The sequence below is a fragment of the Sebastes fasciatus genome, chromosome 19 (assembly GCF_043250625.1).
Source record: "Sebastes fasciatus isolate fSebFas1 chromosome 19, fSebFas1.pri, whole genome shotgun sequence".
NCBI classification, from domain to species: Eukaryota; Metazoa; Chordata; class Actinopteri; order Perciformes; family Sebastidae; genus Sebastes; species Sebastes fasciatus.
The window spans coordinates 6,626,788-6,641,432 of NC_133813.1; the positions used below are offsets into that span (position 1 = coordinate 6,626,788).

A 14,645-nucleotide genomic window follows, 5' to 3' on the forward strand; every position below is an offset into this window, starting at 1 on the left:
AGATATAATTATATTATAATTAATTATATAATATAATATATATACTATATTATCTATATATATATATTCTGTAATTATAATTATAAATAGAATTATAAATAAATATATAATTCTGTATATATATATATATATATATAGAATTGATTAGTACTTGAGTAAACGTACTTTGTTACATACACCACTGGTACTGATGAGTTATGAAGCTGTGACACATAGTAGAATATTCTGATATATTCTGTCAGCTTATTCGATTTGAGAGAAAATCGCCCAAGAATTGTGACGTCACCTCACAGATAGCACTAAATTAGTCAAATCAAATGGAATAATCCAATAATGTGATCAAGCTCATGTTTGATTAGCAGACTAATGATCAAATATTGCTGTCAGCAGCAGGTGGAGTTAAAGAAGACTTGTGATAATATAATAATCATTTCATGCAGACTACAGTACTGTGAGAAGCATAAATTAAGTTGAAATGTAAATTTTTTCGCTGCTCTATTCATCTCCCCTCTCAGGCTGCAGTTGGGACTGGAGCTCCACTGTGGACGCACCTCACAAACTGACTGAAATCTCGCAGGAACAAATGGTGGAGGTCTCATTAAATAAATTGCAAATATATGCATTTACTTTTGTTATCCAGCATCATTATTTGCATATTTTAATAATCACTAATATATCTATTTCATACTATGACTAATCCCGTCTTCTACATAGACCCGTTAGAATGATGTAAGTACAACACACACGTACAAGAAAACTTGTTTAATCATTCAACTATGATAATTACAGCCATAGCATGCATAATAAAACACACCAAAACAAAAAGTACTTCAAACACTTAATAAAATATCAAAAGTTAAGAGTACAATCAACACTTCTCAATTGTGGTGCAACGCTTATTTAAAGTCAGTGGAGTGAAACTGCTGCATGACATCACATTACCACAACGGAGTATTAGGGCCACATTGAGGGGAGAAAAAACTAAATCTGAGATAATATTACGAGAATAAAGTCATAATTTTATGAGAAAAAAAGTAATTTCCTCCTCCACAAAAGAGGCAGTTTCCCCCTCAGGTCCATGTGGTTCTTTCTAAGAAATAAACGCTGTTTCTTGCACAATCTTTTCAATTTCCTAATACTTATGATAATGTGGTGCTGATTTGCCAATGTGTATTTCATTATTTGTGAAACCTAAACTAAAGATTAAATTCACAAGACGTTCCTCATTTACACACAGCTGCTCTATTCCCTCTAAAATAACACGTAAAATTACTACTTTATAATATTAAGACTTTTTTCTCTTAAACCTATGACTTATTCTCGTAATATTACGACTATTCTTGAAATCTCAGATTTATTTATTTTCCCTCAATGTGGCCCTAATACTCCGTCGTACATTACAGCCTCTGTGAGTAGAATCAAATTATTGCGATGGCACACGTTTTAGTTGTAGAATAAGGAGACGAAAAATTGAGGCAGGCTAGTTTTCAGTTCGCAGGTCAGATCTTTTTTCGTGCTACCATGAGGAGTCATCAAAGCCACAGTTTCAAATCTTACATATAGGGGCATTAAGAATTCAACTACAAACTTCAACTGCCCTCAGACTTCCTTAAGAATACAATCAAACCATCACAGTATTTCTTTTTTTTCTTCTTCTAAAGATACTAGAAAAATGCCATGAACAGGTTTCCATATTCTGACATTTTGTCCAGTCAAGGTCCAGACTGATGGGGGAAGAGTAATGTATTACATCAACTCCCGTTACTGTGGAGCTTTTAGTGTATTTGTCCTTTCAGTGCATTTTTTTCCAAATTTTTTTTAAAATAATAATAATACAGTAGGATTTTGAGCAAATTGAGCTAAACCAGCCCCTAAACTAATCTAATCACTGACATCCTGTGGCTTTTCTTGTAGCTTAAAATAAAGCATCAATAATATAATAAGATAAAATAAAATAACTAAATTAAAATCCATTAAAAAAATCACATACTTGTTTTCTTAAAAAGACACAGTCGGTCCGTGAGTTTAGCTACCTGTTGCATGGTTTTATAAAAAAAAAAAAATTCTGAACTACAAATTTTGTTCAACAACCACATTATTTTTTTTCAGATGAAAATACATTTACTAAATTCAGTTTTGCATTTTTATGAGAAATAAAACCTTTTTGTATTGAAATACACTACAAAAGATAGAAAAATAGTTCTAGTATTACAGTTGGCAGCAGACTGGCTGGGCTCAGCGGAGGTGGAGGTGACTGGTTGTGTTCAGTGGGATCACATGATGGAGCAGCCTCTCTTCGCAGTGCGAGGGTCCTCCTGCACACAAACAGTCAAAACACAATGCTACAACTGTTTGGCTGACACAATCGTCTGGTTTCTAAAATAGTAAAACACACAATCTTAAATCTACATCAACGTTGAGGGTTTAAAAAGGAAGGCTGAGATGTCAGGAAATAAACTTGCAGTCTTAAGCTGGGCATACACTGTACGATTTGAGAAATGTTGTTGTGTAACTCCTTCTCCTACTGTACAGTTAGATCGTTTGCGATGTAAAGCCAAAGCTCACGATTTATGTGCTCACACTGGGCGTGTAAATTAGAAAAAAAAAACACAACCGGTCGGCTCCTGCGGGCCAGAAACGGGCAAAAAAAATCGTACAGTGTATGCCCAACTTTAGAGTAAAAAAAAATGTGTTCATATATAGCATGGGTCCATAAAATATTTTTAAACATATGCACATTAAGTAGTTGGATTTAAATCCGAGGAAATGTCTGTACTGAGCTGATATAGAAGCAGACGGTCTCACCTGCTGGAGGTAGAGATCGTCGTCGATGGCCTCCACTCCGTTATCGTCTTCCTCAAACTCCTCTTCTATTGCGGTCTTGTATGTTGTGGTTCTCTTTGCCACTTCCTGCCACACAACACACACACACACAAGTAATCCACAACTGGTTGACAAATAACAACTCCTCAGCTTTTTTTTTTTTGACAGAAAGAAAAATCTGACAACAAAAATCAGATGTGGGGATGGATGGGTGACTATTACACTAGCCTAGAGATGGTGATAGCAGATCAATAGACAAAAACAGAGTGCAGGGGATGGAGATGGTGGATGTGTGTGTGTGGTCTCACCTCTCCCTGAGGGTTGATCAGCACCACATGGACGTCCACTCCTGAACCCCAGGAGGAATGGTTCTTCCACACAAGGTCTGTGGGAGGTTTGGAGCCCACACCAGCATCAGACGCCCAAACCTGCACAAAGCAAACAGCCCCAAAGGTCCTCTTCATATTCAACTCAGTACTCTTTTTGATATGTTTTTAGATGGATATCACTCCTGAACAGGTTCAGCAGCTAATGATTACAATCAAACTAAAGACAAACTCTTACCGTGACTTTCTGGCCAGCCTTCAGGACATATTTGGGTGTGAACTTGTAGGTGGCTGTAGCATTTTCAATCGTCTTAATCATCTCAAAACCGACCATCGCCTGATCCTGAGACAAACAATCATTGACACAATAAAGAAATCAGTCAGATACAAAGGTTATACTCGAACTGTATTATTAATAGGCTGATATTTATACCAAAATAGGCTATACATCAGGATTTACTGGGAGAAAACAAGCAATCCTATGTAAAATCTGACATTCAGCGCCCCCATATAGACAGAAAGGAATGATCCTTTGTTTCATGACCACATTTCCCCGCCACTGCTAGACACTAGTCGACTATTCGGGGTCACCCCTAACCTCCACATGAACATTAAAGAACTAAAACCATGCAACGTCTAACAGCCCGAAAGCTCACCTCATCTCCACTGTTGACGAGGCAGATGAACTTGCCGTCTGTGTCGATCTCGTCGACGCAGATCGGTCCTGTGGCCGAGGCAGAATGAGCGATGGACACCGAGCTGCTCGCCTCCTGTTCCTCCACATCGACGCGCTTCCTCTTTCCCTTGGTGGTCTGCACGCTGCGGCTGCTGGACGAGGCTCGAGACACCGTGACGCGAGCTGAAGGACTGGGAGACAGCTTCAGTCTGGGGGGAGAGGAAACACCACAGTTAGAGATCCAGGTCACTTAAAAACATGGAGTAGAAATTCAACTGATGCTGTCACAAACTTCCTGGGTGCTCACCTTTCTTCTTCTCCCTCCAGGAGTTTGCGGTAGGCGTTGATCTCCATGTCCAGCGCCAGTTTAACATCCAGCAGCTGTTCGTAGTCATTGAGCTGTTGCTGCATTCTGGCCTGGATCTCAGCCAAGTCGCGGTCTTTGTCTGCCAGCAGCTTGCGGCTCTTGTCTTTCTCCTGACCCAACGCTGTCTCCAGCTCCATGATACGATCGCGCCAACCACGAGTCTGAATAAAGACGAGGAGTTCAGAGTGTGAGGTGGCGATGATGCCCATGCGTCACAGGTAACACTTTATCATATGTCATTTAAAAAAGCTTTGATACTTGCTTCAATAAAATCATTGCTCAGATGAAAATTAAAACTCAATGCAGGGCTCGAAATACTTTTTTTACGTGTTCATGCACTTGTGCATGTGACTTAAAATGACATGCAGAGTCAGATCTAGTCATCTAGATGGGGCAGTGATATTATAAATAGCTTTCAGAAGTGTAATGAATGAGTTAATTACACTTTATTATGGCCTTTGACAAAGTTGTGGTGTGTATGAGTATTTCAGCCTTCTTTCAGCTGCGTCCTCGACTCCGGCGGTGTGAAACAGACTTGAGCGCAAGTAAAAAATAAATACAAAAACATAATTCAAAGCGTTAAGCACCCACAGCACATAGTCAGCTGTCCTTCCTGCATTTGTCAGTTTAAACTGTGTTGTTTTTAACCTGGATTATGACTTAAACATCTTTATATTTGTGTAATATTATCATACAATCTGCGCAGCAAGCTCTGATTTGTCAGTAGGCGGTGCTTTCATACAAGTTGATCTCTTATCTGGAACATAACCTGCTCCGGAGCAGGTTAGGTGTTCAGCATCAGTTACCATAGTGATCTACTGCGGTAAGAAGTGAACCACCATTGTGGGACAGAAAACCATAAAGGGTTAACCCTGAAGTTACCTCACTAACTCTTTAGATGGGGGTTGGGGCAGGGCTGTCTGAACTGAATTTGTCCAAACTAAAAATGTTTAGGAAGCCCAGTTTAACCTGCGGGTGTCTTTGATTGTGTGGTCACAGAATGTCATGGCGAGAACAATTAATTCAACTGCGACCACAACCTTGAGAGAAGAGTCTGATAAACGGAATTGACAGAGTGAAGAATCAGCTGCACTTGAAAAGAAACTAGGTTAAGCCGCATAAACTTGTGGTTTACGGTGTCGGAAATGGTAAGATATTAAGATTCAGCATTGAGATAAATTCGGTCGGCTTTGGATGTTACAGGGTTTTATCAAATATGACTGCTTAGGATACCAATTCTAATTCTATTAAAAAAATAAAAAGTAAAATAAAATGCCAACCAACCTCCTTCTGCATTCCTGTCAGCTGGGCAGTGAGGCTCTCAATCCTCAAGGTGGACTCTCTGAGCTCCTCGCGGGCCATGTTGGTCGATGCTCCGTTCATCTCAGCCAACCGACGCAGGTCGTCCAGCTGGAGACAAAAACACAGATGGTTTGAGAGTCAGCAACATCAACACATCAACACTGTTTCATTCTCATCACGCACTGAAAGAGGAACTGAGCAGCGTCAGTCACTTCCTGACCTGCAGGAAGTTAGTTAGCAACGTGTTGCTTGCAAACGAGTGTATTTTGTCACCTTTCATAATTTATCATAGCAGCAGTATTTCCAGCAGCTGTGTTTTTCTGGTTTGATTGCGGCCAAATAATTATCTTCACTTCACATCTGATGTTAAAGGTCCCATATCATGCTCATTTTCAGGTTCATACTTGTATTTTGTGTTTCTACTAGAACATGTTTACATGCTGTAATGTAAAAAAAAAACTTTTATTTTCCTCATACGTTTCGTTTTAGTGCATTTGAACGGAATTGCGTTGCTAGGCAACAGTTTGGGTTCATGTTTACATCCTGTCAGCTGATGTTATTTACATACACTGCAACAGGAAATAAACTAGGACAAATTTAGAATGTTTATGTTTAAAACCGTGTAATAATCTATATATTGTATATTTGTGACATCACAAATGGACAGAAATCCTAAAGGCTTGTTTTCAAACACACAATTTCTGAATACGGGCGGTGTGTATTTCTCTTTATATTGAGTGTTTTGATAGTTTAACAGTATTTGTAAAGCACTTAAACCTGCTTCATAATATAAAAGACATGAAAATCATTTTTTTTACAATATGAGACCTTTAAGGGTTTCTTTTTGTTTTCAAGTTTTACTGGATCACACAAAAAGGCCAAGTGGATGTAGTGTTGTGTAACACTGTGAGCAGAAGACTCTCATGTGAAATCTGCACTTGTGTTAAATGTTCTGCAAACCAACTAAAGATAAACTAAAGGGAGCTGTAAAATGATTAAAGGTTAGTAAAAGCATTGAAGTTTTCATCACTGTACTGGCAGAAGTGTAGTAAAGTACAGCACTGTGTACAGTACCCTCCCTCCCCACAAGAATAGGGCTCCTCCGGAAGCCACGGTGTAATTCGAACACTGTAATTTACCATGCATTTAATGTTTTTTGTGTAAAATATATCGAACATTGAATGACATCGGATCTAAAATGTTATTCCTTCATTTAGCGCAGAGATTTCAAAAGTGTCAGATAACATTTCTGAGTGGCAAACTTGTCTGCCACAGTGGCAGGAAGTGAAAAAAGTTAATTTCAGACCCTGCAGAAAACACAGACCGTGAGCAGCGCGGCTAATCTAGAGATTCGCCGTGTGTCACCTATTTTTTCCGCGTGATGCGCGCAGTTCTCATCCAAAAAATAGACCATGAAAACGATCTGTTGAGAGCTAGCAGCTCCGCAGCAGCAATGCGGTCTGTGTGGACGCCACACACCAACGAAGTGTACATAATCATAGACATCCTGTGTGGGTGTGACAGTTATTCGGGTGTTGAATCTCCGTCGTGTGTGTGCTAAACCAAAACGTGTTTGTGTTTATCATGGTAATTGTGGTATTGCATAATCCATGTCGTGGCCGAACGTGAAACCGGTGACGGTGATGAAACCGGTATACCGCCCATGGATCATTATGCGAGTGGAGAATATGTACCAAGTCAGTGTATGTGCCGACAGCGTGTGTGTGTGTGTGTGTTCGTTCATACTTTGGCCACGTAGGTGCTCTCCATGTTGTCCTTGTAGATCTTGATCTGCTCCTCATTCTGAGCCCTCATGTCAGTCAGGGCCTGAGTCAGTTTATATTCATACTCCTCCTTCCGTCCAGAGTCCACCTCCACCAGTCGGTTCTCATACCGCTGCCGGGATTCCTTCGATTCCTGTAGCATAGCACACAGTTAGCGGCTTTCAGACTGTATTCTCAGGTTTGATCCTGCCCTGATTAACTCAAGTCAAAACTGGTTAGGTTGCACAAATAAAAATAGTAAACAGAAAAAGAACATTCATCAATTTAATAAAAAAAAAAAAAAAAAACTGCTTTAAGGTGGAGGTTATAAATACAGCGTAAAGCTTTGGGACGAACTTCCCTTCTCTCCGGCAAGGAAATAAATATCACAATCAGAAATACTTTATTGATCCCCGAGGGGAAATTGAGTTACGTTTTGCTCCCATTCTAGAATAAAAATATATATACTTAAAAATAGAGAAATCATAAGCAAATCTAAATGAGAAATATGTATAACAATGGTGCAATAAGTCTAAGTATACGTCTACTGTGACTTGAGAAAATGTCATATTCTGACCTCCTCTAGCATGCTCTTGCGAAAGACCATTTCCTCTGTCAGACTCTGGCAGCGGTTTTCCATGTCGACGCGCAGCAGCATCTCATCTGCAAGGTGTTTCTTGGCCTGAGCGAGACCTGTATCCAGCTGACAACACACACAAAAGAAATTGAAGATAAGTCATAAAAGCACACAAAAATATACTTTTGTAATAAGCACAATTGATCCCTCTGCATCACTCCTTTACAGGTCAGAGGAACACGTAGAAATGAATGGAAAATCTTTCAGCAGTACTGTACCTCCTGCAGCTGTTCTCGCAGGTCGGCCAGTACAGCCTCCAGGCCTCTATTCTCAGACAGCGCTGTGGCCAGCATGGCCTCTTTAGAGTTCAGCTGCGCATCCAAGTCCTTCAGCCTGGCTTGGGCTCCTGCTGCCTCAGAGTCCTTTTTGCTGTAGCTGGAAGGAAGATGAAAAGGCATGGTGAGTGCATGTGGACGACAGTGTTTGTTTCTAATATTTTGTTTCCTCAATCTATGAGGGCAGACAACACCCACATCCACTGCCTGTCAGTATTAAGACAGAAACTTTACCAATGTAAACAGCGTCCTCTTGTGGCCAGAAGAGCTCAGAACTAGAAGAAATGCTAATTGATGTTATATTTAGACTGCAAATATATTTCATTGCCATTTTGCATTAAAAAAAAAAGGGATGTCAATAATTAACCATTAACCAACATTAAGCATTTTAACCGATTAAAAGAAATGTTAATAATTAACTCAAAAGCTGAACGGCTCAGAGGAGCGGCTCGACTCTTTAAGGAGAAAAGCTGGTCCACCTTAACAGCCCACATTAAGAGGCGGAGCCGGAGTTGCAGGATACAGGAAGTCGGCTCCGCTCTTTCCATGGATAAAAGAACAGCTCCAGCTCGCTTGAGCGAAGCAGAGGAGTTGTAGTTTCGTAGCATTTATTCACCCACAAACAAACTCGCTAAAGTTACGCAGACTACGTGTGCGTTAGCGAGCACTAAGCCTCTGGCAATGCTAGGGCTGCGAACGTAGCACAAATACACACACTGTTTGTTGGACACTCGCTAAAGTTACGCCGGGCAGACACACAGCTGACAACCTGCTGAACTAAACTAAATGTGCGGTGGAGACTTTTACTGGGAAAGTGGCTGCATGTCCGCGACATTACACGCAGCATCGTGGCTGCTAAGTTAACGCTCCCAGACGGTGAACTGGGGACTCCCGTCAAAGAATATCTGTTGTGCTCCTGCAACTTGAGCACCGCTGCATGCGAGGCACAAATCTTGTCGGTTAACGGTTAAGACATTTTTTCAAAATGAACATCCCTAAAAAAAAAAAAAAACATTTTTATGCCATGAATGCTTTGATTAAAAAACAAAAAAAACAAAGCCACATATTTCACTTTCAAAAACAGGGTGGACATCTGTTTCCCGGCTCTGAGCCTGGGTTAACTAAGTCAACAGCGGAACTGTGTCATCAATGGGTTTGTGAGGTATGTGTGTTGGTGGAGCTCTGCTGGGACAGAGACCAGTTATTTTCTCTTGGTGTGCCTGAGGGTTACAACGGGCGAGTGTGACTGCTGCTGAAGTGGACAAACTATGAGTGGAATGCAGAGTGGTATGTTTGTTCCTTTTCACGTTTTACTGAGAAACATTAGCTGGGAGGCGAAAAACCACTGACTCCAGCGCGCTCTCTCTTCACAGGAACACTCTCAGTAAGACCACACCAGTGCACAACAAATACCTAAAATACTTTCATAAAAGACGATAAGGTATTATTACGTTAGGAAGCAGGGCTCTAGATGGAATGCAACCAAAATCGTAAAACAGAAGACTAGCATCCACCCTTTTGGTTCCCCCTTAGGTAAACACTGTTATCTCTGTCAGCACTTTCGCCGTTGTTTGCACTGCGAGCAATCAGCTCGTCGTCGCCATGTTGAGAGGCAATAGAAATGCTCCAATCCCGTATTTAGCACCTTTAAAATCAATGATCAGACAAAATATATAAGCACATTGACGAAGGCCCTGTTCAGACCTGGTATTAACATAGGTCCTCAGTGATTAGATCACAAGTGGACAGCTCTAAGTACAGGTGTGAACGCAATCAAGATGCATTGAGATCAGATCTTTCAGACTACATTCAGAGGTGGTCTGGGTCACATATGGCCACATTCTTTTAGCAGTGTGTACGTAAATGTGGAGACGCATTGTAATGCCAGGTGTGAACAGACGTACTTAAAGCTGTCCACTTGTGTTCGGATCACTCAGGACACATGTTAATGCCATGGAACATCCTACAAGAGCTGCAGTTTTGGAGATGCTCTGACCCAGTCGTCTAGCCATCACAATGTGGCCCTTGTCAGAGTCGCTCACATCCTTACGCTGGCCCATTTTTTCTGCTTCCAACACAAAGTTCAAAATGTTCACTTGCTGTCTAATATATCCCCCCCTCCACTGTCAGATGCCATTGTAACAAGATAATCAATGTTATTCACTTCACCTGTCAGTGGTCTTAATGATATGGCTGATCGGTGTAGATAAGCAGTATTAATGTCTGTAAAGTAAATAATACACAATCCAGTTACAAGATGTGTTGAAAATCAAGATGAGGTGGGCTAATGGGTCACGTCAACTGGCCAAGAGACTCAAACCAGCTGTCACTGGCTGCCACCTGTCAGAGTGTTTGACCACACGCACAGTACTTCCTCTGTTCAACAACACACAGCAGCTCCACACCTAACTCCTCACACTGAGCAGCACTTGTGTGTAGTAAATGTGTATCTGGGAGGCTACTCTTTTCACAGAGTCATGCTATATTCATTTAGCAACAACAGTGGACCTCTGCAACACTCTTATTACACACTCTGGTGAAAGCTGTTTTTAGCTAATTTGGTTTCACATGCAGCCAAAAGGAACATGAAAACACACAGCTGTGGGTGTCTCAACACAACACTGCTTGGTGTCTATTAAGGGAAATAAGATTAGCTTTTTTTTTTTTACAATTAATTACACATTTGATCAACTAACAGGCATTTTATTTCTGAAAATGCAGCTGAAACACCACACTTTCAGGATGAAAACCTTCCACACATTGTCTACTCATGCACTTTTGGTCAACAGCTGTGAGTAACAGTTGCTGCTGTCAAATTATGTCGGATAAACGGGAATACACACAAATGTGCGTACAAATGACTACTAAACCTTAATAAATACAATTTGGATATTAAAATGATGTAATATGCATGTCTGATGAATATTCCCTCAACACACAGTAGGCTAATTCTGCATACCAATTCAATCAGAGCTACCAAAAGCACTTTAATTCTGCGCCAGTGTTTGGGTCTTCCTCAAAACAGATACTACCAGTAGACCGTGAAGGCACCATGTTGCCTTCATTGAACGCTTTCGTTATCTGCCAGTTTAATTAAACCACAGGTACATTTCTCTAAATTAATTTGTTTCTTTTTTGGTAAACCAATTCGACCATTTATTTATTTAGACATACATGGTAAAAGTCACATTTTAAAAGCCGGCTTAACATTTATTCTTGTATTTTTATATCTGGTATATTTTTTTGTACTTTGAACTACTAACTTTTTTACTGCCTTTTTACTAACATGTTTTGCACTATGGAACTGTGATGCTGGAAACTTGAATTTCCCTCGGGATTAATAAAGTTACAATCCAGCTATCCATCTATTCTCTGACAATGGTGGGCGGATAATAAAGGCCATTGTCAATAAATCATTTTAAAATATAGTTAATTATTTCATTCATTTTAAAAATGCATAACTTAAGTTACTGGTTTTAACTACATAAAATGTAGGAGTGGCTTTTAACGAGCCACAAAGGGACAGTAAAAACAAAAGTATGTTGTTTTTTATTACAGGCCGAGTTTGAGTGACGCGCTAAGCAGATGGAACGTAACCACAGAACGTTCGAACGTAATGTTGCAAAAGTGGCTCGAAAATCAAAGTCAGCACAACGCTGTAGCCTTTTCGCTAATTATCCCAGAGTTCCATGTCCCTATTAAACAGTGATTAAAGTGTTAAAGGCTTACTTCTGCAGAAGCTGCTCATGCTCGGATTTGATCTTTCCCAGCTCAATCTGCAGCCAGGCCCGCTCCTTGGAGGACTCATCCAGACAGCGTCTAGCGTCGGCTAGCTCGGTCTCGTACAGAGCTTTCAGTCCGGTCACCTCCCGGCTCCTCACGTCTTCCTTCTCGTTGATTTGCAAGTGGAGCACGTCGTTCTCAGACTCCAAGCTGCGGACTGTGTCGATGTAAACGGCCAGGCGGTCGTTGAGTTCCCGCAGCTGGTGTTTCTCCTGCAGTCTGGTGATCCTGGTCGGGCTCAGCGGTGTGCCGCCGCCGCCGCTGCCGCACGTGGTGCTTCTCTGCCCGGTCGGAGTTGCAGCCGCGGTCGCCATTATTGGAAGACTTTAAATAACCCGAGATAATACTCAAAACCAAAACAATATTTAAATTTCCAGCGCTCAACAGCGACTTCCCAAAACTATCCTGGAAGGAAGTATATCCTGTCTTTTTCTTATCCGAATGAAAGAAGGGGTTTGGCTTCCTAATATGGCGGCTCATTGGATATTTGTACGTTGTGTACCGGCAGCCAATGAAGGAGCTCGACGCAATGCGTTCTTTCAATTTTCAACTTTTTGGGTTCGCTTGTAACTGTGACCGGCGTGTGCCGAAACAGTCCCGAGCATGCGCGGTCTATTTGCTGTCTATCGTGGATGTATTAAAGAGAACGCCGGTTTGTGGAATCCGAACGTCCCGGTGTTAATAACAAGCGCCGCCTGACTTTACTGATAACGGCTGAGAATGGAATCGTTTCATTGTATCATTTTTCCCAGAAATGGCTCATATGAGGGGAGGAAGTAACAATTATTAATTGATACAAATGGAAGTGATGAAAATTGATGTGAATTAAAAAAAAATGGAGTGATAAATTATCACGTGATTTATTTATTTATATATATATATATATATATATATATATATTTGCTTATTTATTTATTTATTTATTTGACAGGAGCAGTACATGTAGGCATTGTTGCACTTAATCAAAGTGCAACCGATGCAATGTATATAGGACTTTTAGCTGTAGCTAATTTGCAGACCTTGTCCTTGGTTTTTAAGAAAAAAAATAAAAGTACATAATACCACGTCCTACAATACAATACATTTGCATATGTATGTTCCCAGTTGATTAATTTAAAGCTGATTTGATTAAAACAGTCGTGATATTGGTGAAAACAATTATCATTCACAAAATTGCCATTTATCATTGAAGGAAAGTGGCCTCAAGGGTGGAAGTAACAAAAAAAGGATTGTAGAAAAGTGATTAAAATGTATGTGAATTGAACAAAAAGAGTGATAAATTGAGTTGATATGTTTAAAAAAAAAAAATTCTTCACTTCTCTTTCCTTAAATGATAAATTTCCATTTTGTGTTGTGAATGATGAATGTTAGATGGTGAAAGTTGAGTTTGCCATGTTATGATTGGAGCATATTTTTTTATGCTAAATGCAGTACCTGTGAGGGAATCTGGATACATGTCATTGTTTTGTGTTGGTAATTGATTTCCAATAATAAATATATACATACATTTGCATAAAGCAAGCATATTTGCCCACTCCCATGTTGATAAGAGAGTTAAATACATGACAAATCTCCCTTTAAGATACCATTTGAACAAATGAAAAAGGTGTGATTAATCACAATTAAATATTTTAATCAGCCTTAATAAGAATAAATGGGCTGACTCCAAACCTGACACATCCTGAACGTGACACCCAAATAGATATGTTAAAAACAGGGAGGTAGTGAAAACGTTTAGTATGTTTAGTTAAATAAAGCATATGCACAAAGTGTATTATTTGAATTTAATTTAATTTAATTTATTGTGTATTGTTTAATGCTCTCTGGCTTTATGGTCATATGTTTTGTTCACATTGGTTATCATTTCTCATGCAGAAGATTTTTAGGTGTTTATGTGCTAAGTTATAGCGATTTGATATCTGGCATTTTAAGATGTTATGTGTGTTTACACATTAATTCATAACATCTTAATGCCCTTCTCTTTTTCAACACTGTTCTTTAATTTCATATTATAATTACAAACATATTTGACAATATACAGTAATGTTAAAGACCATGCACAGCCATGGGAGATTGGGAAAGAGTTTAACAGTTAACCATAAGGAGTGATATTATTCCTCACTTCAGTGCAATAATGTTAAAGTACATACCAAACTTGAGCAGGCTGCAGATCCATCACCCCTCAGTGGTCAACCCGGCACGAACTGTCCACAGCAAGGTAGCTACACTCCCCCTTCACCACCACCACTAGCTGTGACATAAGATTGTGAAATAAGATATTCAGCATCTGAGGAGTAATGAAGTATTTTTCTTTGCATTGCTGCAAGCATGGAGACTGCAGTAAGTTGGAAAATAATCACATCAAGGACAAAGAATGTCTTCAGTTCTGTCACAGACTACATCACTGATAGATAGTGAAGTAGTTGAATGTTTATCTCCATGAGTTGATTGACGACCATCATCAGTGGCAGGAGGCTCACCGCCTCTTCTCCCCACTAATCAACAATGTAGCTCCCCTACATTTTCTTATCAGTGTCATCATTTATTTATATACTTCTGCTGCCTATATAGCACCCAAGCATAACAAAAAAATGTCCAGACATTGGCTTGTTGCTCTCATTCAATTCCTGTTTAAATCTGTTTGCATGGTTGTAACCCTGCGAGCAGCCATGAATGAAAGTTTGAAATTTAGG

General features: G+C 39.9%; 1 protein-coding gene across 2 annotated transcripts; it reads right to left on the reverse strand.

The window, feature by feature from the left end:
• Positions 1 to 747: 747 nt before the first annotated feature.
• Positions 748 to 14,181, reverse strand: lmnb1 (lamin B1). Of its 2 annotated transcripts, none has more exons than XM_074617948.1 (11): positions 14,103 to 14,181; positions 8,113 to 8,269; positions 7,835 to 7,960; positions 7,241 to 7,411; positions 5,477 to 5,602; positions 4,133 to 4,353; positions 3,806 to 4,034; positions 3,388 to 3,492; positions 3,132 to 3,251; positions 2,806 to 2,910; positions 748 to 2,315 (listed from the first exon to the last, which is right to left on the reverse strand). In XM_074617948.1, exons 1-11 carry the CDS (start codon positions 14,126 to 14,128, stop codon positions 2,274 to 2,276), a joined length of 1,428 nt encoding a protein of 475 aa, XP_074474049.1. In that variant the 5' UTR covers positions 14,129 to 14,181; the 3' UTR covers positions 748 to 2,273. The 2 variants fall into 2 exon arrangements, with proteins under 2 accessions (XP_074474049.1, XP_074474048.1); XM_074617947.1 differs by lacking the exon at positions 14,103 to 14,181 and adding an exon at positions 11,899 to 12,460.
• Positions 14,182 to 14,645: the final 464 nt, after the last annotated feature.

What these genes read in the sequence shown, in the direction of transcription:
- lmnb1 (XM_074617947.1), bottom strand. Translation starts at nt 12,266, where the DNA reads ATGGCGACCGCGGCTGCAACTCCGACCGGGCAGAGAAGCACCACGTGC. An exon ending in TGCGAGAACAGCTGCAGGAG is followed by an intron (nt 7,961 to 8,112) that starts GTACAGTACTGC and finishes GTGTGTTGTCAG; the next exon opens with CTGGATACAGGTCTCGCTCA. An exon ending in TGATCAACCCTCAGGGAGAG is followed by an intron (nt 2,911 to 3,131) that starts GTGAGACCACAC and finishes GTTGTGTGGCAG; the next exon opens with GAAGTGGCAAAGAGAACCAC.